The following is a 23,062-nucleotide window of genomic DNA, read 5'->3' as shown; positions in this document are numbered from 1 at the left end:
ACAACATTTTTATAACATCCAAGAGGAGGTTGGAAGACAGGGGATGTAGGGTGGTAAAGGAAGGAGTAAGAAAGGATGAGAATCAAGCATACAAGATTAAATAGTAGCCTACATTATTTATTTTAAAGAAGCATGCAAACGGGATTCAAAATGGACAGTGGAAGGGTCAGAGAGAGGAACATTGAAGCACTGAGAAGTGAAGGTGTACAAATCGGTTTAAATTTAGGGCTTTAATTTAGTTTTTCAAATCGTTTCTACAGAAAACAAACTGATCCATCGAATTTAAATTATAGCGACGGTCAGTTAGTTTTTGATTTGTAAGTTCTTGTTTTTTTAGTATCAAGGATTACTACTCCTGTTCATACGGTGGCAGTACTGAAACAGTTTTCTTCTCTGCCAAAGCCAAATGCCAAAAAAACAAATACGAAGAAGAGGTGGAGCCGGAGAGGAGGAGGAGCAGATGCGCCCCCTGATGGTCAATCCACGACAAACCCGGAAATAAAACGTCGTTTTGAAAACCAGTGTAGGAAACACTGATGACTGTCATTTGTGATGTTTTGCAAGGATCTGTCATAGTGCTCCTGCAGACATATTGGAAGACTACTAATCGAAATGGTAAGCTGATTGTTTTTCTAAACAAAAGCACAGTTTTGAGGCTGGAATTCCGAGTTTAAATAACCAGAGCTGTGAGTGGGAGGCAGCTGATCCTCGTACACTTTCTACGATATGTCATCATACGGTTTAATTCAGGCCAAACGCATTGGTTATCATTTGGACCATTCCTTCGTAGTTGTTGGTTACTTGTTTGTTTATAACTACACAATTTTTGGTGGGATTATTTTGTTCTGTCGGTAAGATCCGGGTCCGTGTCGTTCTCCCTGACAACGTGTTTTGTTTACTCAACCGACCCTGTTCATGTTGACTGCTCCTGAGTGTCGGTGTCCCTTAGCAAGACATCCCTTAGCAAGACATCTAAGCATGGTGCAAGGAGACATGCATGGCTGTAACTACGCCGTCGGTTTGTGAATGGGTGTATGAATGGGTGAATGTTGGGCACTATTGTAAAGCGCTTTGAGTGGCCACTGGTTAGAAAAACAGCGTATAAATGAAGACCATTTGCCATGTTTTTATTTTGTCTCCAATATCGTTCTACGTTCTAACCCTCATCTCCTCACAGGATCTGGGACATCGCTAGAAGGTGCGCTGAAGATACAGCAGTATAACAATATAGTTAACAGAGAGTTTGTGCACAACGTCGAACACTATGTGGCTCACGGTGTACCTCGCAGTCATTCTCTTGCTCGCGTTGTGTGTGTTCCTGGAGGTCACTGCACGGCGTCTGATCCCTCCACAGCCAGCCTCCACGGCGGTAGCAAACCCAGCCTTCCGCAAATTCCAGACCCTCTTCCTGCGGGCCTACCTGCTGGCCCTGTGGGCAGACTGGCTGCAGGGCCCGTACCTCTATAAACTGTACCGCCACTACAGCTTCCTGGAGTCTCAAATAGCCATTCTGTATGTGTGTGGCTTGGGCGCCTGCATTCTGTTTGCTCCGTTTGCTAGTTGGTTGCCTCAAGCCCTGGGCCGCAGACGGTCGTGCCTGCTCTTCTGCGTCACTTACTCAGCCTGTTGTCTCACCAAACTCTCCAGGGATTACTTTGTTCTGATCATCGGCCGTGTCCTCGGAGGGCTGTCCACGTCGTTGCTCTCCACCACGTTCGAGGCCTGGTACGTCCACCGGCACACAGAGGTCCATGATTTCCCCAAGGAGTGGATTCCCAGCACCTTCGCCAAAGCGGCCACCTGGAACCACGCGTTGGCGGTGGGCGCCGGGCTGGTCGCTAACCTGCTGGCCGAGTGGCTCCACCTGGGCCCCGTGGCCCCCTTCATCCTCGCCGTTCCCTGCCTGGGGGCGTGTGGGTGGGTGGTGCTCACCGACTGGGGCAAAGAGGAATCAGAAGGATCCCCTGAGGGAGACAAACAAAGACCTCTCCTTGGCCCGTCGGCATACCCTGTCCAAGCCTCTGCAGGGGCCAGGTTCTGGCAAAGCTGCCAGGAGGGCCTGCGCTGCCTGCTGTCTGACAGGAGAGTAATGTTGCTTGGTGCGGTGCAGGCTCTGTTTGAAAGTGTGCTGTACATCTTTGTCTTCCTCTGGACCCCAGTACTGGACCCCCATGACCCTCCTCTGGGAATAGTGTTTTCCTGCTTGATGGCCTCCAGCATGGCGGGCTCCTTGCTGTACCGCCTGGCCACCTCCTCGCGCTACCACCTCCAGCCCAGCCACCTGCTGTGCCTGGCCGTGCTCATGGCCTTCTTCTCCTTCTTCATGCTGACCTTCTCCACCGCCCCGGGACAAGCCAGACCCTTCGAGTCTCTCATCGCCTTTGTGTTGCTGGAGCTGGCGTGCGGACTCTACTTTCCCGCGGTCAGCTTCCTCCAGGCCAGGGTGATCCCGGAGGAGAAGCGGGCCGGGGTATTGGCGTGGTTCAGGCTCCCGCTGCACCTGCTGGCCTGCCTGGGGCTGCTGGCCCTCCACGGGGAGGTCTCTGGGACCGGAGGGGGCGAGGGAGGCAGTGGGACCAGACACATGTTTGGGGGCTGTGCGGTGATGATGATGGCCGCTCTGCTGGCCATGGTCAGTCTTTTCACCCTGGGCAAGAATGACACTGAGCTGAGGCTGGAAGGAACCAGAGATGACGGGGAGTAACATCAATAACAACAACAACATAAAATACATGAACATTCAAGCTTTTTCTATTGCCAAAGACCAATTCAGATATACAGAAGTTATTGTTGTCTTGAAGTTAATAATGTCCCTGTGTAATGTTTGATAGACAACTTTCTTAACAATAAGGATGATTTTAGCTATACTAGAATATGTCTCTTTGGGTCCGGACAATGATGCTGACAACAGTATGCAATGAAAATATTGAAGAACATTCCCTTCCATAATTTGCATCGGCTTGAAATGATGTGAATCAGTTCCTGTGTTATACCTATCAACGTGTGTGTGTGTGTGTGTGTGTGTGTGTGTGTGTGTGTGTGTGTGTGTGTGTGTGTGTGAGAAAAAAAGATTGTCAAAAGCCTATCATTTTCATAGACAGATATATTATCAATAATTTTGTCACCAATCTTTATGCTGATGAATATCTGTTTCATAAAGTGCATACGGATTTTTTTTTCATATTTTTCATCATTTTTCTATCTTGATGTATTATGAAGAGAATGTAGGCTTCGATACTACAAACCAACTATTAAAACCTTGAGGGAAACCGTTTTTAAGTTAATAGTAGATCAAAAGTAGCAATTGGTCGAAAAATGGTTGCTTTAATTATATAGGGTTAGGGTTGGACTTGGGCTAACCCTAGCCTGGAATTGAGGTTACGGGTTAGCGCTTGCTTTGCGTAGTCAACTCATCGTCATAGTCAGTGCGTACATTTACGCACCGATATGCGTAAATGTTGTTGAACAATTTTGCCTCAGTGAACCAGACGCATGTGGGAGCCCATGTTTTATTGGCATTGCCAGAGCAATTCGCCTTGCGTACCTGCAATGCCAATAAAACATGGGCTCCCACATGCGTCTGGTTGACTGAGGCAAAATTGTTCAACAACATTTACGCATATCGGTGCGTAAATGTACGCACTGACTGACTATGAGTTGACTACGCAAAGCAAGCGCTAATAATTTTGTGCAAAATATACAACGTATATTTCATTCATCAATTAAATGTATCATTACAGTTCTAATGTACAATAAGAGAACAATTCCATCACATTTGTAGATTGATGGCTAGGAAACCATCCCCGTCATTATGTACTGGATGCAGACGATGATGCTTCTATATTTCTAGTCTATTCCAGTCTTACCCTGCTCCGTTCCACTCTACGCGGTGTGGACCCTGCAACGTCACCCCCCCCCCCCCCCCTTTTGCTTCATCAGTGGTACAGTCCAGGGGCTTCAGCCTATACGCAGCATCTCTAGATGATGCTAGAATCTGCCTGAGCGTGCAACGGAGGGGGTTTTCTGCAAGAGTATTAAGTACGCAGCTCTTGGATTGCAGTGCTCTATCAGAAGAGCTCCAGGCAAGTCAAAGTGACATTATTGTATCGCTTCAAATCCACTTACTGCTAAGAAGTGATATTAGAGATTGATCTTGTATTAATTGAGCAGCTGCAGAAACACGCAAGGCAATCATGACGCATGGCAAGGTAAGGAGACAGTTGTTGGTGATGATCTTTCATTTGACTTTCAACGCTAATGTTCGAGAAATTTAAGATAACGCATTCATGTTGAGGGGTAATATAACAATTAATGTCTGTGATTGTTCCTTCATGTTCAATTTATCGTGATAAGGGGAAAGGTAATATTGAACTATTATGGTCTGTCATGCTCATCGATCAACTTGGTAGCAGGGTGGTTTATTTATTTATCTATGTCATGCCAACACTTATTATGTCATTTATAAATTTATCATATTTTTTATTAAAAGGCTGCTCAGAAAAGCCTGTTTTTTTAGGCAACAGTAATTTTGGTGTTTGCCGTCAAGCTAGTATTGTGATCCCTACGAAGTGCGTCACAGGGCAAGAATTGTCAATGCTTTATTGCCATGACAACCCAAGTGTTTTTGTGTCGTGTAGAAATCGATAGGGTCTTACACTCACCCCGTCTTCATCAGTTTCATGGCATTCCCTTCTCCACTTTACAATAAGGGCAAATTAATCAGCCATCAATTAAACATTTATAAGCATAAGTTAATGCAGTTATAAGCATTAACCATCCTTTCATTAACAGTTAACTGTTGGTCTATTATTAATTTACTTATTCAGTTTATTATTAAGGAAGAAATGTATGCGACACAGTGAAGCTGTTTTAGTTTAAAACAATCAGGCAACTCCAGACAGTATTGTTCAAATGAAAAACAGCTACCTATTTTTTAAAAGACACGTTTTACACAGGTAAAGTTTACTGTTTATTTTTTCTAATAGCTTTTACTTGCTAACAAGACTACCAATGGTACCTCCACCGGAGAGGGCCAAGTCAAAGCTCCTCCCACTTATGAAGAAGCAACTGCTGGTATGATTAATCATTTTTTAACATTGATATTATAATTTCCACCTTATATCTATTAATCCAATTTAGATATGGAATGTAATACGGTTCCCAATAATTCCTTACTTTTTACAACGTGACACATTTGACACCTGGCCTGGTCCACAATTTTTAAAAGTACAAATGTATGTACCAATGTACGTCTCCACACCTATTGTAGGAAGCAGCAGCCCTTGCTACAGTGATGGGGAGAGGCTCACAGAGTTCAGCTGGGAAGACAAGAACATCAGGAGGGTGTTTATCCGAAAGGTATGTGGGGCAGATGTCCCTTTACCTGGGCTAGCTCATGCACACACATTATGTGGACCATAATTAAATGTTAATGAAATATATATTCAGTACATTTGTGAAATATTATTAAAAATGTGTATTCATAGTTTTCCTTTCAATGTTTAGGTGTATTCCATATTGATGATTCAACTGTTTGTCACTATGGCTGTTGTTGCTATCTTCACCTTCTGGTGAGCATTCTTGAATATCAAAATAACTAATTTTTCACGCAAATAGCGAGATGGGATTATTTGCAAATATATGTGTTTGTTTTTGTTCTTTCAGTGAACCAATAAGAATCTACATCCAATCAAACCCAGGCTGGTATTGGGCTTCTTAGTAAGTAACACACAAAAAACGACTTGTTGTAGCCTACTCTAGAAATTAGGACTAATGTCTAAATTTGTTTGCTGTTTTATTTATTTATTTAAACAGTGCTGTCTTCTTTGTCACATACCTGACTCTCTCCTGCTGTTCTGCGCCCCGGTAAGTTCAACATTATCCTGGTTAACTTGATAAAAGTCTATGGAATGGTAATTGCCTAAAATAAATGTATATACCATCTCTCCTGTCCTACACAAATTCTACAGGAGACTGTTTCCATGGAACCTGATTCTTTTAGCACTCTTTGTAAGTAAAACACAATGTACATGCGTTGCCAAACCCTTTTCACAAAATGTCATGGAGGTTATAAGGTGTATTTAGAGTGGATCATGTCAATTTATTATGTGGTTTATAAAGTATGTAATGTATGATCTGTATTCATATGTATTTGACTTGGAATCAGTAAAACAACTTATACCTTGATAACTTTTTCTGTCAATCTTTTTCCTGTCGCAGACCCTTTCACTCACTTACATGACAGCAATGTTGTCAAGGTACGTTAAACATCAACTATTGAAAATGATTGACCGTTTTCAATGCTTTCCATTACTTCCACTATATTGTCCTCTCCCTTTCAACAGCTTCTACAACACCAAGTCTGTGGTGTTGTGTCTGGGCATTACAGGCGTAGTTTGCCTCTTGGTGACAATCTTTAGCTTCCAAACCAAGGTAAACAACATTTTAAAATACACTATGACAATGCTTGTTTCCCTGCTCATCATGGATCAAGGATAACAATCGAGCTATTAGAAAGTAATGGATTGGATTGCCTTTGTTTTCTTTTCCTCTCCCCTCCAGTACGACGTGACATCCTGCGGGGGGGCCCTCTTCATCTTCAGCATGGTCATGTTCACCTCTGGGCTGGTCATGGCATTCGTCCTCCCCTATCACTATGTGAGTGCAACAACTTCATCAATACACCACAATCAGTTAGGATTTGCATCAATGGAAACGCAGAGGTGGATTAAATGAATAATCTGTTCCAACTAATAACCTTTTTTAGGTTCCATGGTTGGATTGTCTTTATGCTGTTCTGGGAGCTATACTGTTTACTATGGTAGGTGTGAGCACACACACAGGTATCCAGTTTAGACTTGAACAAAGATGTCTGATTTATTCTGCTTTATTTTCGCTTTCAGTTCTTGGCGTTTGACACCCAGCTGCTGATGGGGAACAAACGCTACGCCATGAGTCCGGAGGAGTATGTCTTCGCCACGCTCTGTATCTACCTAGATATCATCTACATCTTTTCCTTCTTCCTCCAGATTTTTGGGACAAAAAGAGAGTAATATTGTCTACCTACACATACATCGATGAACAACAGACATACATCTACCTTTCTGATGCATAACAGCTTCTTGTTATACATCAATATACTTCTGAAAGTGTACAAAGTAAGCAGCGTTAAAATCTCATAAAATAGGAAAATAATTAATTATTACTTGATGTGATAATGTTGCAACCTAAACTAATGGTTGTTGTAGTTTATTGCGTTGTGTATTACGAATCCCTTGTACATGTGACCAGCATCAACCCCTCAGAACTTGAATCCTTCTCTAGCATGATATGAAACCAGGTCATTGTTTGTGGTTCAGTTCATACCTCTCTTAACACAATACATTCTATAGTCTTCTCCCATAAGGCATGAATTGGAAGGTAGATACAGCACATGTTCATGTCAATACTATGTCAGTGGTTGTCAAAGCTATGCAAGATGTTTATCTGTGACGCACAAAGCAATATGCATGAATATTACCCCAATGCATTCATCCTTTCACACGAACATTGATGTTTTGCTGTACAAAGGCACACATGTTGATCGTGAAAATCGTAAATCTAGAGACATTGAGTGTTCTCCAAGCTTAATTTGATTATCGTGTTAGTGGAATATTAGAAAACAACACTGGGTTTTGTATAGCTAACCTTATTTCCAATAATATAAACGTATGTGTTCAACGTGGAATAACTTAACATAAAAAAGGGTCACTCCAGACATGATGTGGGAGTCATTAGCTTGTTATGCACTTTATCTTGCACTTTGAGTGATGCTTTGAGTGTCGCTTAAATATATCCTTGTTCCTATGTTAAAAAATAACTTGTGAAACATTTGAGGAGTTCTTTGAACTTTAATTTAAGTCTATACAAAGAGGTTATTGCTTCATTCTTTAGTCTCATGAGCGTTTTTTATCCTTTTGCAGGGGTCAATTCTGAAAGGGGATTAAAAGTGCCAAACAGATCAGTATTTTTGATGATGCCTTGCATTTAAGAATGAGAACGAAGCTATATTTGATGAGATCCATATTTATTTTTTATATTAAAGCATCGATGTAAAAAAAACGAGTTATTCTGTTTATGATTTTGGAATGAATTTGTCTCAAATGACCGACGTGGCCTAGTCTTTATTTGGTGTTTGCGTGTATGTGTGTGTGTTACAGCGCCTGCCTTTCACCAATTCATTTTTGAGTAACTTAAAGGTTAATTCCCCGTTTGATACATTGGGGCAAATAAAAGACTACTACAATAGAAATCGAGTGTTAACTACAAGGGCATTTATTTTAAAAGAACAAAACTTAAAATACAATAAAACCAATTACTTTAGGCCTATGGTGTTATTGGGATATGTGTCTCTTACAGTATATTTTTATAAAGTATATTTCAAAACAAAAACTACAATACTACTATAACTACTACTACTTACTATTACCGTACTTTTACAGTTGATACTTTACACTACACTTTACTACACCTCATTACCTTTAGGTGACCTTGGGTGTCTTGAAAGGCGCCTCTAAATGAAATGTATTATTATTATTATTACTTATTACCACTGTCTTGAGTATCTATTATTATTAGGCTACTTACTTTATTTTAATTTATTTTTTTACATGGTCATGTTTTTACTTCTTAATCTTTATTTACTTAATCTCATATTGTTGAAGCTATGTGGCTGTTGAGGAACCAAGCCTAATAATTTAACTCTTGTGCACTTGTACAATAAGATGTAATAAAAGTAATTCTGATTCTGACTCTAATAAGCTTGTACCTGCCGATATAAATGCTATATACGTGTTCGAAGCGTTTGCAGGATTCACAATTGCATGTATGTATGATTGACAATCTCAATAGTGGATCAATGGCTCTGTTCCAATTCCAAATATGAGTAGTTCTTTCTCTCGAGCCTCTTGTTTAGAGTTCTCTCTCTCGAGCCCTTCGGTTCCAGCGGCCACTCATCCAATCAAAATGTGCGTTAGTGAGACGTCGTATTCAGCCATGTTGTGGTTTTGAATGAGGAAGAAGCGGGAGACGTTTATTCTTTAGCGAGTTTAAATACCATTTAAAGTGAAAGCTACGTCACGTTTTTTAATACGTTAGCGGTTCAAAATGATGCTTTCTTCGCAAAAGTGGTAGTTTCGACCACTTTTAATGCAAACAGTTGCCCAGTTTAGCCTAGCCTGCTGGGTTAGCATTAGCTAGCCGAGATAGTTAGCTTAGCGCGCTAGAGCTAAGCTAACTAGCTAACTTTAAGCCAACTAGCGCAGTAGCTTAGTCAAATTAACCAGATAACCGATGACTTTTGCTACGGTTGTCAACGAGCCGATATCAACCAGCCACAGCTAAACCAGCAGTCAGTCGAATGACGCGCACTCGCTTCATCTGTGTGGTCAGCGGGTCTGAAAGTGACAATAGCGGCGGCTTCTTTATCAACAACGCGTCGTTTATCAATAAGTCTCAAGACGGTCATGATGAATAAAATATACGAGTGGATGGCCACGAGCTACGCCACTTTCCGAGAAGGAGCGCCACGGGTCAACCACTCACGGGAGGACGCTCGAGCCAAGAGGAAAAGACCAATTGATGGGTAAGAGTGAACTATGTAGCGCGGACACAGTAGCGCGTTGGCCAGATTTACCGAGCACGAGCCCGACCTCCCAATGTTGACAAAAGTCGAGACATTGGTGCACCTATTTGTTGCAATTTATCGATTAAGCACAACCCTAATCGATAGCATTCTTGTTTTAAAGTTTGGAAGACTGTAATGACGCCGGCCACGAAGATGGCAGGACTGCCAAGAAGTCGCGGAGAGGTAAGGTGTAAACCGATCATACAACAAACACTATACCTCTTCTAACTAGTCTTTCGAATACATACGTGACGTCCGTGTTCTCCAGGTGACCTCATGGACACCGTGAAGGGCGCGGCGGAACGGATAAAAGACCATGGCTCCACTGTGGCGACCTGGGTGAAGAATAACGTGAGTCCTACTTTGAGGAGCATTCTCCCAGGTCCTCCGCCTGCGGTCCCGCAGCCTCAAGCGTCCACATCTGCGGCGACTTGGACAGGCAGACATGTATGTTTGGAAAGGACGCACTATGTATCCACGTTTCTGTATTTTAAGTGTGAACATGATCTGTTATGCATTTCTTTTAGGTTGCAACGCCCAACTCTGGCCGTTTGGATGCTGTGTTCGCAGCTCCATCGACAACACCATCGGAGTGGAAGTTAAAATCTGGTAAGATTGTGGTTTGTACGGTGCTGCAATGTTTGGGTCAAGTGAACACTATGTTAAAACAAATCAATTTCAAGCAACGTATTTGAAGACTGTGATAAACGCTTGACATTTGTAATTGTCAACCAATGAAACAATAGTTAATAAGATGGGCAAATTGTGTTTGTTTATTCAACATATTGCATTGAGTGACAGATTCCCTGAGTCTTGTCCTGCTTGATGTTTGATTTCAGAATCGTACCGAATTGAAAAGTTTGTGATGGGATCCAAAGTGTGCAGGCGTCAAGTGTGCATGAATCTAGCCCAACGAGAAGTTGCCAAAACAAATGGACACTCGACCACGGTCCGGCGATGCTCTACCCCCACCACCACCGCTGTACACCCTCCCCCACGGTTAGGGAGACCCCTCAGCCTACACCCGCATGGAACTTCAAGGTATGCAACAGGCATTTAAGTTACACAAGAACACTTTTACAGTTTTAGATTTTTTCAGAATGTTAAACCTGACATTTGTTGCTGAATTCTGCTGGATGGACCATTCTTAACTTTACCACTGCGACCTGTTGACCTCTTCTGCGGTGGGCCCACCCCCCAGGTCTTACACCAGCATGTACGAGAAGACATTCCCCATCAGGATGGTGCAGAGCCCATCACACGGCCCCTGTGGCCGTCTGCCGGGGCCCCGACGGCGCAGCGCGGTGCTGGAGGTCAGCCACTGGGAACCGTCGCCTAGCAGCCCCATGACAGTGTTCTCATTCAGTGGATCCCCTCTCACGCCCGCTGCTTTCTATCCCTCTATCGCAGCAGTCTGTGTGTGAGGAGGAGGAGAAGGAGGCCTACAGGCAGCTTCTCAAAATTGTTTCCGGTGGCCATTCGTCGTGCCTCAACGTGCGTTCACACCGAGATTTGTAAGTATCTTTTTAACATCCCTAAGCATCATCTCGTGAAATGAGAGAGAGCAAGGTGATCACCCCCCCCCCCCCCACTCACCTTCTAAGCACCAGCCTTCTGAGCACCAGCAAACGGCTCCTCCAGGCCTCCACCCCTGCGGGAGCGGAGGGTGTTTCAGACGTCCCCAGCATGAGCCCGCGGGGCCTCTCCAGCCGGTGCTCCAGCAGCCTCCCCAGCCCTGTGGAGCCCTCCGTCAGGCCCGGCACCCTGCCGTGGTCCCCAGGGCTCAGCTCCACGGGGGCAGCCAGCATTCAGTCAGTCCCCTCGCCTGGTGCCGTCCTGGACACCTCCTCTCGGGACAGTCTGTCGTCAGGTAGGTGAAGCTGGCACTGACGGATGTTTCCACGTCACTTGAGACTAGAGCTTAGATCGGGCCGAAAAATCTAACCCGACCCTATCCGAGCCCGTGCTCATTCGAGCCCGGCCCGGCCCGGTACTTTAACTGTAATGATGAGCCCGCGACCGATTTAAACCCGACCATTTCTTAATATGTGGGCGGTTATAGCTGACGCTGTCAACAACAATTTTGAGTTGCTTGAAGTGAATCACAGAAATTGGTTAACAATTATCCAGATGAACAATGCAACAAGGACTAAACGACACGTGTAGCCTAAATGTGTGTTTATTCGTAATTGCATCGTAGCGTACATCCAAATGAAGAGACTTACAAGGCTCGGTGTTACGCTTGCCAGTGGAGGAAAACTGCGCATGACACGTTGCCTTTAGCAATTTCGTAGTCTGACTTCTGCAACTTTGTATACATTAAGAATATTATCTACCTATATAGAATATTTTGTCTGATTAATAGACAATTTTGCCCGTACCAATTAAGCTAATAGTGATAAAAAAAATAAAAAATAAAAAAAGCTTGATCACGCCCGGTCCGATCCGACCCGAGGATAGTGGCGGGAAATATTGGACCGACCCGGCCCGCGGGTCGGGTCGGTCCAATATCGGTTCGGGCTCGGGTGCGGGCAGAAAATCTAAACTCTACTTGAGACCCCCAGGCTTTTGCAGCATGTAAGTGATTTATTTTATTCTTTTTCTTTGTGCAGCTCACGATGGGGACTCGGTAATAATTGTAAAAGAAGAAAGGAGTAAAAAGCCAAATCCTCCAAGGTTTGTACATATTGTTTCCTCTATTTTATATTTTTTGGATATTAACCATTTACATTACCTGTTATATTCATCATCAACCTTTTATTTTGTTATATAACAACAGATAATTGTACATTTGCTGATAAAGGTCTTGGTGTAAATAGTGTTTGTGACCTGGACAAATGTTATCACTGAAATGTTACCTATTCTTATGTCTTGACTCTATAGTGTCCCCTGCTTCAAAGCTGAGTTATGGATCAAAGAATTGTAAGTTAATCTGAAATAAACCATTGTTATGCTCTGTTTTCCCCCAGTCCCTATTGGTGCATATGTGGTTATAACTCGAGGTAACCTAAACAAGATCTCTTCTCCTCTGGCAGGACTAGTATGTATGACTCTCGCGCTCGAGAGAGGCGGAGACAGATCGAGGAGCAGGAGGCGTTGGCGGCAATGCTCCTGCGCCAGGTGAGTTCACAGCACATGATCTTTTCACACATGGGCCTACCTCGTTTACTTCGTTCCCTCCGTTGATATGGCTCTGTGTTCATCAGCGGCTGTCCGGAGATGGGCAGTTGATCCCCAAGGTGGAGGTCCACATTCGGGTTCCCCTAGAGAAGGAGGTCCCGCTGACTCCCCTCATAAAAGAGCCAAAGAAGCTGGTTGAGAAACCAGAATTCCCTGAGCTTGTCGAGGTAAATCTTCCTTCCTTCTTTGTCTTTCGGAAATCCCTGTCAGTCTTCTAGCTGTGTGAGACTATCGTTGGCTTGTGCTTGTAGGAGATGGAGGACGAGGTGAGCAGGGTGCTGAAGGGAGGCAGTCCACATGAAGTCCTAAGTGAAGGATTTGGCCTCAGCCTCACGCGCAAAGACCTGCAGACACTCGGCAGCCTTAATTGGCTCAATGATGAGGTAAACGGTGATGCACCTCCGGTTGACTTGGTGTTGGTTGTCTTCTGCCAGTTATGAACTCCAACAGACATTCCTAATCCAAACAAATTAAGGGGGCGGCAGTAGCTCAGGAGATAGAGCGGGTTGACTCGTAACCGAAAGGTTGCTAGTTCGATCCCCGAGTGTCAAGGTATCCCTGAGCAAGACACCTCACCTTAAAGGTTGGGTATGGGATTTGCGAAAAGCCAGCAGATTTTGAAAATACACAACTCAAATGGTCCTACACCCTCTCCTTCAATGCTGACTCTGACTCCACCCATTCCAAGTACATGGACGCTCAATCATACAAGCGCTACTGCAGGATAACAACAAACAGGAGCTTGCTCTGGGTCACGAGCTTTGAGTACGTGCACGAAGGGGTCACGCAGGGGGAGGGGGAGTGCAGTACGACCGTTTGATTGACGTACTTACTGTCCAATGCCACTCGGTGGGTCTGGAAATCATTGGCTGGAGTTTTTCGAGCCCTGCCCGTTCCACAGATGATTGACTTGTTTAATTTTCATGTCCGTACTTCTAACTCAGTGGCTGTAAGTGGGTTATGATAAGGACTTCAAGTAATTTTGCAAAAATGGCCAAAAAAGAGAATTCCATACCCAACCTTTAACTGCTCCTGACGAGCTGGCTGTCGTCCGGCATGGTAGACTCCACCGTCGGTTTGTGAATGTGTGAATGGTTCTACGTTGCTTTGGATAAAAGCGTCAGCAAAATCCCCTAAATGTAAAAGTCAATTTAGCAAGATTCTTTTGCCTCTGTCCCCAGGTCATCAACTTCTACATGAACCTGCTGGTGCAGCGCAGCAAAAGTCCCGGCATGCCCACTGTCAACACGTTCAACACATTCTTCTTCCCCAAGCTGCGCACCAGCGGCTATTCCGCTGTCCGTCGCTGGACCAAAAAGATGGACATCTTTGCCGCCGACATCCTTCTGGTGCCCGTCCACCTGGGGGTGCACTGGTGCCTCTCGGTAGGTCAATGAGCGCTCTCTGCGGAAGCTCTAGGAGCCGCCAGGGTTTTAATTAAAGATCCCATATCATGCTTTTCAAGGGGTTAATAATTGCATTTGGGTGTACGACTAGAATAGGGATACATGCCTGTATCTTAAAAATCCCCCTTATCATTTTCACACTATTCATTTATTCACATGCTTAGCACCAAATCCATGCATATGTCATATAAGACATGCATGTCATATAAGAGTCTAAAGGAAAAAGTCGTAAAGCATGATATCGCCCCTTTAAATGTTTCTCTTTTGTCCAGGTGGTGGATTTTCGCAAGAAAGTCATCATGTACTACGACTCCATGGGGGGGAACAACGATGAAGCCTGTCAGACGTTGTTGTAAGTTTGAGGTTGCTGTCAGATTTTGTTGTTGGACTTGTAATTCTTTGTACTCCTATTAGAAGCCATACCCTGTTATGGTATGACCCGTCGTTTGTTTTGATGATTTGATTTGTTCTCTGTCTCCGTTGGGATTTGTTGGTAACTTTAAATAAGATTATTCATCATATCTTAATACTTAAAAATTGGCAATGGTAATTATTGTTGTGATGAATTACCAATATCTAATGAAATGTAATGACTCCTCCACAGACAATACCTGAAGCTGGAGAGCAAGGACAAGAAGGGCAAAGAAATAGATACCTCAGGCTGGACTCTGCACAGTAGGAGACGAAATGTAAGTCACCCCTGGTTGTGTTACTTATTACAGATTGAATCTTCTTTTAAAAACTATTATGACCTTATGTGCCTCTGCTTTGCTTTTCCAGGAAATCCCCCAGCAGATGAACGGGAGCGACTGTGGCATGTTCACGTGTAAATATGCAGAGTATATCACCAAAGACAAGGCAATAACATTTACACAGGTAAGAAGAAGGGTCGGATGAGAAACGTCTCGCATTGAATTAAAGAGGCACCGGGATTTCTGAACGATAACAATAACCCATAATTATCTGTTTCTTTATTACTTTATATCCCATAGTTCTGACCTCGACGAATCTTAATTTCACTCAAGACGCGACAAAAGACGATCTGTTAATTTATAACAAAATAATCTGAAAGTGCATCAGAGAAATTCGCAAACAAACATGTTTTGGTATAAATAAGCCGATGGCCCCTTAATAAAAACACTATTTAAAATAGTTTTCAATGTCAAATGTTTTGTCTAGTAGGAGATCAAAGTAGAACACGCGTTCTTTATGGCAAAGTTCATCGCAGTAGTCCTCTGGTGAAACCGTCTACACTGAATTTTGACATTTCACATTTGATGTAGCATATTCGTCACATTTTTCATGCGTCTGGTTAAGTTTTCCAAATCGTTAATGTGTGTCTGGGGCATTAGAATGAGCCCAAAAATCCACTGAGCCCAGCCCTGTCTTCGGCCCGCCGGTCCATTCCATTTGATGCATTTATAGGCCCAGTTTAATCCTACGTCTTCTGTCAGTTGGCTGTTTTATATTAATAAATACTTAAAGTAAACCAAGTGCTTTCAATGACAAAAACCATTGCAGAAGTATGTGCAGGATTTTGCTTAATAGCTTACTTCCTCTTGGGAAGGCCTTCCAAAGCATGTGTGGTGCAATAGGCAGCTGAAAACCAGACATTTACGATTTAAATCGTTTAAAACCTTTGTGTAACATAAGATGATAATGAATTGATAATTGACAAAATGTATCGAGAGTCAGACTTTTCGGATGACAGAGATTCTTTGAAAACATGTTAATAATTACGCACAAAATCATAACGCTGCATATTATTCTGTATCGTCCAAGTGACAGATACATACAGTATAAGGTGACCGTGTTATAACACTAATAACATTCTGACTCTCACACCAAATAGCTTACTAATAACTCTTCCTAACCCGCCACTGTCCTCGTTGTGTCTGCAGAGACACATGCCCTACTTCAGGAGAAGAATGATCTGGGAGCTGCTCAACCGGAAACTCTTGTGAGAGTCAACACGCGCCAGGCTCAGGATGTCTTAACGTTGTTTGAGACGGCCACACCCTTCAATACAACACTCTATTGAGGTTCTCTCTGACATACTCTTGGACCTCGCCCTGCCATACAGCCACGTCTACAGCCTGGCCTCTGGGCTGGGTCGGACATGTTTTGAAGGTGAAAGCACTGCCTCCCGTGACTGGACCAAGTTGCCATTTGGGATGCTCCATCATTGACATTGCAGGTCAAGTGATGACTTTATTTTTGTATTTGCCATCAAGAACTGTAGGAATGGGGATTCCCTATTTTGATAAGTCACACTCAGACTCTAACCTTGCTGAAGTGTAGTGTTTGGGAGCACATATTGATGCAGACACCCATGGATTTCATCTTGTTTTAGTATGCAATTCAAAGAACACCAGACTGGATCCATACTTCAGATGTCCTTTAACGGGGCCATCGTTTCAATTCATTTCCTTGCCTACCGGAGAGGTTCAAATGTTGAATTGTAAAAGTTCAAAAACCTTGTCCTTACATTGATTGGATTAGGGTTCATGTGGTCTGAAGAGGCAACATTTGAAACAAAGGAGAGCATAAAATGTTTTTATGTTCGGTGTCATAATCTTTTCAATGTGCCACTTTCATGGAGTATGTTTTGAAATGCGAAGTGTTAATATGGATCGCACTATGGGATTTGGACGTCTCATGCGAAGTCTGTCAAGTCTTTATTCCAGCTGGTAACACACACGGGTTGAGCTGCATTCTCCTGTGTTATCATGAGAGGTGCTCGAGTCTCCAACGGCAGCTTTTGGGTATTCAGGATATTTTCACCTTTGAACACAGGCCTAAGCAATCGGCCTCATGGACAGTGTATTTAATATACATTTTTATACTTTTTTTTACGTTTTGTTAACTTGTTAACTTAACTTTTAGAAATAAATCTCTTGTGTATTGTGTGCTTTCAATGTATGTCACTGTGTGCCACCTCGTTATGACAACTTAAATATATGCATTGGATGTGTTGTCTAAACACACTAAATATAAACTAGTATGAAAATATTCACTTTTATAATAAATGTATTTCACTTATTGGGGTACTTAAGTGAATTAAAAATCAAAACCATATTGGTAAATCATTTATTAAATTAGCCAAGTTCAAAACCAAACGAAATTTTAAACAGCTGAGGGATTTGTTGATCTTTTATTTAGGGAACTAATGACCTGCTGTTGTGGAACAGAATGACAGATTTATGGTTGAGGCAATGACACAACTTGTTTGATGGTGAGATAAATACATATAACTGGAAACAACTGGAACAAAAAAGGACGTAGCAATATATATATTTTGTTAAACATAATATCCAGAATGACTCTTCATTTATTGAACTGCATGACCTTTGCATGAGCTAATTAAACAAAATAATCCAAAATTAGCAGCAATATAGTGAGCCAGACTACCCCTTCCATTACACCATTCTATGAAGTGTGCAACTGTTTTACCTCCCGCCTCCCAATATTTAAATTAATGTGGAATGAAATGGGAACACAATATGTTCTAGAAAACACCTTTGATTTGAAGATCTTTGCTCAACAACAAATGAGAAAACCAACCAATGGATTCTGCAAAGCAGTCATTGCCCCATCGACGATGTCTAAAGGCATTCCTGTGAAAACGTATCTTTCCATATGAAACGAAATTATCTGGCAAAAAAAACATAGCTTACAAACAGGTGAAAATAAACAACATATTTCACACCTCTCCACATCATTTAAAAATGAAACTGCAAAAAAAGAACAAGCTATATCCCATTTATTTTGGGACCCGGGTCCAATGACGGCTGCACAAAGTATCTTTATGAAATCTTTGGTGAGACAATAAACCACTGCATTCCTTCTGTGAACTCAGTAAAACACAATTCCCTTTTAATGGAATCAATCAATAAATTGATTATTCAGGATGAATGGAAATTGGAAAGATGTTGAATTTGAATTAGTGATGTGATCCATTGGAATGATGTGGAGAGTTTCGTATTTACTTGTATTATTGCATTTTAAGGATAATAAATTAATTGCATAGACCATCAGACCGTCAGGTCTCTCATAGGACGGATGGTTAAAATATGGACACAGTACCAGCTGTGAGCAGCAATAATAACTATTGTGGTTAGTTATTGCCTTCTAACCTGTATTTGAACTGATTCTATATTCTGCATAATGAGGTATGTTAAGGTTTTGACCATATATTTCTTTAAGGTTTTCCCAACTGCCGCAGGAATTTTCTCTTAAACATGCATGGATGTTCATCCATGATTGGGCGTTATGCAAATAAAAGCGTGTCAACATTAGCATTACAGACTGAATCCAAAACATTTTATCAACTAATTAAAACCTTTTGACATGGATACTAAAAGGCAGAGCAAGAGAAGTACAAACTCACTATTTCACAAGGGAAATGCATTGGTGAAAAAGGGCTCTCCTACCTTTCACTAGTTGAAGCACACAACACACTACAAACAAATAAAATGAAGCCTTAAACGAAATTTAAATTCAACTAAAAACTTTTAAATAAAAATAAAAAGCTTTAAAAAAATAACAAACACAAGAAAAAAAGTAAAGTGTAAAGTCAAAGACACAGTAACAGCCAGTATCAAGGAACCTTTAAACGGGTCATGAACCAACAACAAAACTTTTCAGGATCAAAACAAAACCTGCACTTAGTTGGTTTCATTCTGATGAAATAATCTTGTTGTACTTTGACAACATTGTTTAGTTTTTATTGAAATTAAGTTTTGTCAAGACCAATGGCCAATAAAATGACCTAGCAAAAAACCTCATGCCATGTAAATAGAATAAACAACTGGTTTGAATGTTGTTGTCGTAGTTAATATCAGTGTTATTGCATTGATAAAAGAAACACTGATCTGTAAAGTGTTATATTTAGGCAGTTCTGTGTGAGATGGGATCCCGAAACATTGGATCAAGTGTAGTCCAATGCTTAATATTTTCTGAAAGGTCCTTGGAACGCAATGTTCTTTCAAATTAGTCCTCTCTTCGTCTTGTTAACTTTACCTTAGACGATAATCTCTCAATAGTAACTTTGTTGTAAATCTTTGATTGTCTGAAGCTCTGTCAAGATTTTTTAACTATAAATTACTTGAGACTCAAGTGCCAAAATAAGTGAGATCACGTGCACAGGGATGAGGTTTCATGCTTGAGACATTTGCTGCCACTTTAAATCAATCTAATCCATGCTGCCATCGCATATGTCCAGAGGAACACAGGGACCTCGGCTTCTCCGTGTATGTGTTTAAGCCTCTCTTATCAAATACTTGCAAAAGCCAATGAAACAAGACATGTAACAAAAAGAAATGCAACAAAATCAACATATATGTACAAAAAGGCAGGTTCAAAGATTGAAAATATCCAAAACAAAAGTAGGCCAGAAACAGTATCTTAAAAAAATGAAACGGGACACAAATGTCACGCGGTGCTGCTGGTCCTAGTTTCACCAGAGTAGGACTCAGGACTCGACATGACGAGCACAAACCATGTAATATAGTGTGTGTGTGTGTGTGTGTGTAGTTGACAGGCTTCTGTTTTCACGGTTATCAAAATAGACACTCCATTGCGTTCTTCTTGTGTTTCCCATTGCTCACGTCTTGCCTTGCGTATGTGGAGTGAAATAGTTTGTCATAAAGTGAAAGGTTTTGTCATAAAGTTGGAATTTGTAGAAAAAATCCGATGTGTAAAAGTCTGTGTTCCTCCCGAATGGTTTGGTGCACTCTGGAGTCCATGTGCACTGCTCTCGGTCATCAACAAGCAGTGCCCGGGATAACACCTCAGGTCCTCCCGAAGAAAAGACCTGCCAGGTATAGATTAAGAGCAGACTATTAGCCTCAATAACTTTGAATTAACAATCCAATTTAAGTAAAATTGAACATACAATAGGAACAATAGCAAAAATATACGGGTTTTAAAGTAAAAACATACTGTATTGAGATACAAGTTAGGAGCGCGCTACAAACTCACGCATAGACACACACGCACAGACACACAAACACCGATACACTCACAGGCACACATGCATAGACACACACACATACGTGTAGACAAACGCACAGACACACGCCTACCTCGGTCACCTCTTCACTTGTTATGCTGGTAAGAGTAGGCTGTGTGCTCCGTGGGCGTCTCTATGGCAACAGGTTGTTGAACGGCACTTTCCTGGACCAAAAACCAGACCAACAATTAATGCAATAAAGAATCATTTTCAACTTAAAATGTTAACATTTCAACCCAGAACTTATCCTACCTCAACTGAGACGTTGGCCGGAGGCACTTGGGTGTACTGGGGGATGTAAGTCCCATGCATAGAAGTATTAGCAGGCATATACTGGAGGAAGACAAGGGTACGTGTGTGAGACACAACTTACAATGGTTTACCATGTTGCTTTACCTTACATTTCCCTCCATCCATCCTCATATGTATAGTAGACTTTCTTTACAAAACATTAAATCCATCCATCCACATATGTACGGTACACTTTCCCATCAACGCTTTTATACAAAACCCCCTTCTGTATGTTAAAGGCACCCAGTGCAACTTTCGAGGCTTAAAAATAAACATTCAATTTCTAGTCTTTTTTACACGTAGTAAGTTTCAATAACTCCATACCATTACATACCGACATTTAAGCAGCAAAGATGAGACGTCGTTGTGTGGTGAGAACTGATACAAAATCGATAACAACAACAATGCCGCCATTTTCTTTCTTTTTTGTAACCTACAATAAATAAAGCAGGCTTCCAGTCAATGGAAAAATGGCTTCTCCCCACCGGCGATTGTTGTTGTTTACGATTTTCTATCAGTTCTCACCACACAACAACGTCTCATCTTTGCTCCTTGAATGTCGATATGTAATGGTATGGAGTTATTGAAACTTACTACGTGTAAAAAAGACTAGAAATTGAATGTTTATTTTTCATTGAATGTTTACATAAAGTTGCACTGGGTGCCTTTAAACATCCCCCATATTATTCTCACACTTTTCATTTCAGCAAAACCAATTTCAGCTTATTTAAAAAACGGACTGATTTGTATCATGTCGCATTAAGGCCACCCGTCCCGAGTAGCCCAGTCTGCTGATTGGTCAGGCGTGCGATTGGTCAAACGCCAAACGCGTGCGTCGGCAAGTTCACATCCCGAGAAGTCGTAACCTCAGCACCGCCCACCGCAGTCTGACGTCACACTTTTACGGAACCAAAGTTTGAGCGCAAACAAGCTGTTTAACGCACTTACTGAGGGGCCTTCTCGAGGGTGCGAATGCTTCCCCTTGCTTTGACTTTAGAGTTGAACACCCTCACCACCACACCACCCCTCCCTCAATCCCCCCCCCCCCCCCCCTGATGGGGGAGGGAGGGGGGGGGGGATCCAACTAGCGGCCATTCATCATGGTTGTAATGAATGTAAACGAGGGCTGAGTGGGGCTCACTGTTCCGCTGCTGCCCATGGACATGTGGCCCAGCTGCTGTGCGAGCGGCCCCATCATAGAGGTTGGCTGGATGGACATGGTGTGGTCCATGCCCGGCGTCAACACCGCCCCCTGCGGAGAGATACACAAGGAGGGAGATGTGACCGCTGCACGTCAAACAGGCGAAAATAACCATACACTATTGCTTCCATTCAATTATATAATAAGGTATTGTAATAAGGACAGCCTATTGGTATTTATTTTTTGTCAATGTCCCCTGTGAAACATCCAGACTGTGTTTTTTTTACAGCCCACAGGGATTAAGTGTCTAATAGCAGATATATTGTAATCTCAAGCTCTATAAGTAGACCAGGAAGATGTGAAGACTCCATCCAGGTAGGAGATACATACGTTGGGAGGCATGAGGTATGACTGGTGATGAATCCAGGAGGGGTTGTGGACCTGAAACCCAGAGAAAGACAACAATTCAAACAATGATGTAGTCCCCACTGTGTGGCTTTCCATCGCACATCTACAATCTCCTTTCTTTCTTTTTATTAAATCCTAAGAGCCTTGCTTTTGAATTGAACAGATTCTAACCACATTGATGAATGCAAAGGTGAATTTGATAACCAAGTCCCACACTGTAGGACCACAACGGGTGAGAGATCTTCCCCGGGACACAGTACCTGGTAGGTGGACACTGGAGAGTGCATGTACGGAGAGAGTGAAGGCTGGGGCATCATGCGGTTGGGGGCGATGCTGTAATGAGAAGAGTAGAACCTGCAGTAGGAAGACACAAGGAGTCAGTGACCAAGCACAACCTTCTCACCGGCTCTTCCGGTTTGGTTTCAATCTGTTAGATAAGAGGATCTTTCTACCCGTTCTGTAAGGCCGCTGCTGGGTCGAACGTCAGTGTCATTCCACCCTGCAGAACAAAAAACATAGACATTTACATTTACATTTAGGGCATTGAGCAAAACCTTTTATCCAAAGCGACTAAGAAGTACATTTTTCAGAAGAAGGAGAGACAACAATATATCACTGTTGGTACAGTAAGGATAGTACCAAGTGAAAAGCACTTACAATGGCTAGGTTAACCCATTTCCCATACACAACAAAGCTAGGATAGCTTGGATAGCTAGGATAAGATGCTACACAACAAAAGTACTATTATCAAGTGCCAAGACATACAACTTACAATTAGTGCGGACATTAAGTGCCAGGACGTACAACATACAATAAGTGCGTACATTAACACAGCTATTTCAATGATGCTTTCACAAAAGATAGGCAGACATGATACATTGAGGAACTCCTAAACATCCGCCTGCGTTGGGTCTGAGAACTGGCAGACCGCCGGTGTGGAACACATCCATCAGAGAGGA

At 42.4% G+C, this 23,062-nt stretch overlaps 4 protein-coding genes across 5 annotated transcripts in view; 3 read left to right on the top strand and 1 right to left on the bottom strand.

Moving 5' to 3' along the window:
* Window positions 1–467: 467 nt before the first annotated feature.
* On the top strand, window positions 468–3,175 carry mfsd5 (major facilitator superfamily domain containing 5). The gene is made up of 2 exons (XM_060064882.1): window positions 468–615; window positions 1,178–3,175. The coding sequence occupies exon 2, from the start codon at window positions 1,265–1,267 to the stop codon at window positions 2,702–2,704; it is 1,440 nt and encodes a 479-aa protein (XP_059920865.1). The 5' UTR covers window positions 468–615; window positions 1,178–1,264; the 3' UTR covers window positions 2,705–3,175.
* Window positions 3,176–3,628: 453 nt separating this feature from the next.
* On the top strand, window positions 3,629–8,290 carry LOC132467549 (protein lifeguard 2-like). Its single transcript, XM_060064896.1, has 12 exons — window positions 3,629–4,208; window positions 4,986–5,073; window positions 5,270–5,358; window positions 5,506–5,570; window positions 5,665–5,718; window positions 5,815–5,865; window positions 5,970–6,009; window positions 6,220–6,257; window positions 6,345–6,432; window positions 6,562–6,657; window positions 6,767–6,820; window positions 6,903–8,290. The coding sequence occupies exons 1-12, from the start codon at window positions 4,194–4,196 to the stop codon at window positions 7,050–7,052; spliced, it is 828 nt and encodes a 275-aa protein (XP_059920879.1). The 5' UTR covers window positions 3,629–4,193; the 3' UTR covers window positions 7,053–8,290.
* Window positions 8,291–8,854: 564 nt separating this feature from the next.
* Window positions 8,855–17,168, top strand: senp1 (SUMO specific peptidase 1). Of its 2 annotated transcripts, none has more exons than XM_060064870.1 (18): window positions 8,855–9,622; window positions 9,786–9,847; window positions 9,933–10,015; window positions 10,192–10,273; window positions 10,504–10,705; window positions 10,866–10,977; window positions 11,075–11,178; window positions 11,269–11,534; window positions 12,277–12,340; window positions 12,548–12,586; window positions 12,700–12,784; window positions 12,871–13,011; window positions 13,096–13,227; window positions 14,026–14,229; window positions 14,523–14,602; window positions 14,855–14,939; window positions 15,031–15,126; window positions 16,152–17,168. In XM_060064870.1, exons 1-18 carry the CDS (start codon window positions 9,504–9,506, stop codon window positions 16,212–16,214), a joined length of 2,019 nt encoding a protein of 672 aa, XP_059920853.1. In that variant the 5' UTR covers window positions 8,855–9,503; the 3' UTR covers window positions 16,215–17,168. The 2 variants fall into 2 exon arrangements, with proteins under 2 accessions (XP_059920853.1, XP_059920844.1); XM_060064861.1 differs by having other exon boundaries at window positions 8,971–9,622; window positions 9,933–10,111.
* A 217-nt stretch (window positions 17,169–17,385) lies between these two features.
* The window catches only part of rbms2b (RNA binding motif, single stranded interacting protein 2b), an 11,704-nt gene continuing 6,027 nt past the window's right edge, over window positions 17,386–23,062 (bottom strand). The window contains exons 7-13 of the mRNA XM_060055305.1: window positions 22,556–22,602; window positions 22,364–22,457; window positions 22,086–22,136; window positions 21,696–21,806; window positions 20,516–20,596; window positions 20,337–20,427; window positions 17,386–20,065 (exon numbers count right to left, since the gene is read on the bottom strand). Of these exons, the coding sequence (XP_059911288.1) occupies window positions 20,350–20,427; window positions 20,516–20,596; window positions 21,696–21,806; window positions 22,086–22,136; window positions 22,364–22,457; window positions 22,556–22,602 (462 nt within the window). The 3' untranslated portion in view covers window positions 17,386–20,065; window positions 20,337–20,349. The remainder of the gene's footprint in view (window positions 20,066–20,336; window positions 20,428–20,515; window positions 20,597–21,695; window positions 21,807–22,085; window positions 22,137–22,363; window positions 22,458–22,555; window positions 22,603–23,062) is intronic.

The sequence above is a fragment of the Gadus macrocephalus genome, chromosome 1, assembly GCF_031168955.1.
Source record: "Gadus macrocephalus chromosome 1, ASM3116895v1".
In the NCBI taxonomy this organism is placed as follows: domain Eukaryota; kingdom Metazoa; phylum Chordata; class Actinopteri; order Gadiformes; family Gadidae; genus Gadus; species Gadus macrocephalus.
The sequence above is the reverse complement of the archived record's forward strand: the minus strand, read 5'-3'. Positions and strand labels throughout refer to the sequence as shown.

What these genes read in the sequence shown, in the direction of transcription:
- mfsd5 (XM_060064882.1), top strand. Translation starts at nt 1,265, where the DNA reads ATGTGGCTCACGGTGTACCTCGCAGTCATTCTCTTGCTCGCGTTGTGT.
- LOC132467549 (XM_060064896.1), top strand. An exon ending in TCCTGCTGTTCTGCGCCCCG is followed by an intron (nt 5,866 to 5,969) that starts GTAAGTTCAACA and finishes CAAATTCTACAG; the next exon opens with GAGACTGTTTCCATGGAACC. An exon ending in TCTTTAGCTTCCAAACCAAG is followed by an intron (nt 6,433 to 6,561) that starts GTAAACAACATT and finishes TCTCCCCTCCAG; the next exon opens with TACGACGTGACATCCTGCGG.
- senp1 (XM_060064861.1), top strand. Translation starts at nt 9,504, where the DNA reads ATGATGAATAAAATATACGAGTGGATGGCCACGAGCTACGCCACTTTC. An exon ending in CGGCAATGCTCCTGCGCCAG is followed by an intron (nt 12,785 to 12,870) that starts GTGAGTTCACAG and finishes TGTGTTCATCAG; the next exon opens with CGGCTGTCCGGAGATGGGCA. An exon ending in TGCACAGTAGGAGACGAAAT is followed by an intron (nt 14,940 to 15,030) that starts GTAAGTCACCCC and finishes TTGCTTTTCCAG; the next exon opens with GAAATCCCCCAGCAGATGAA.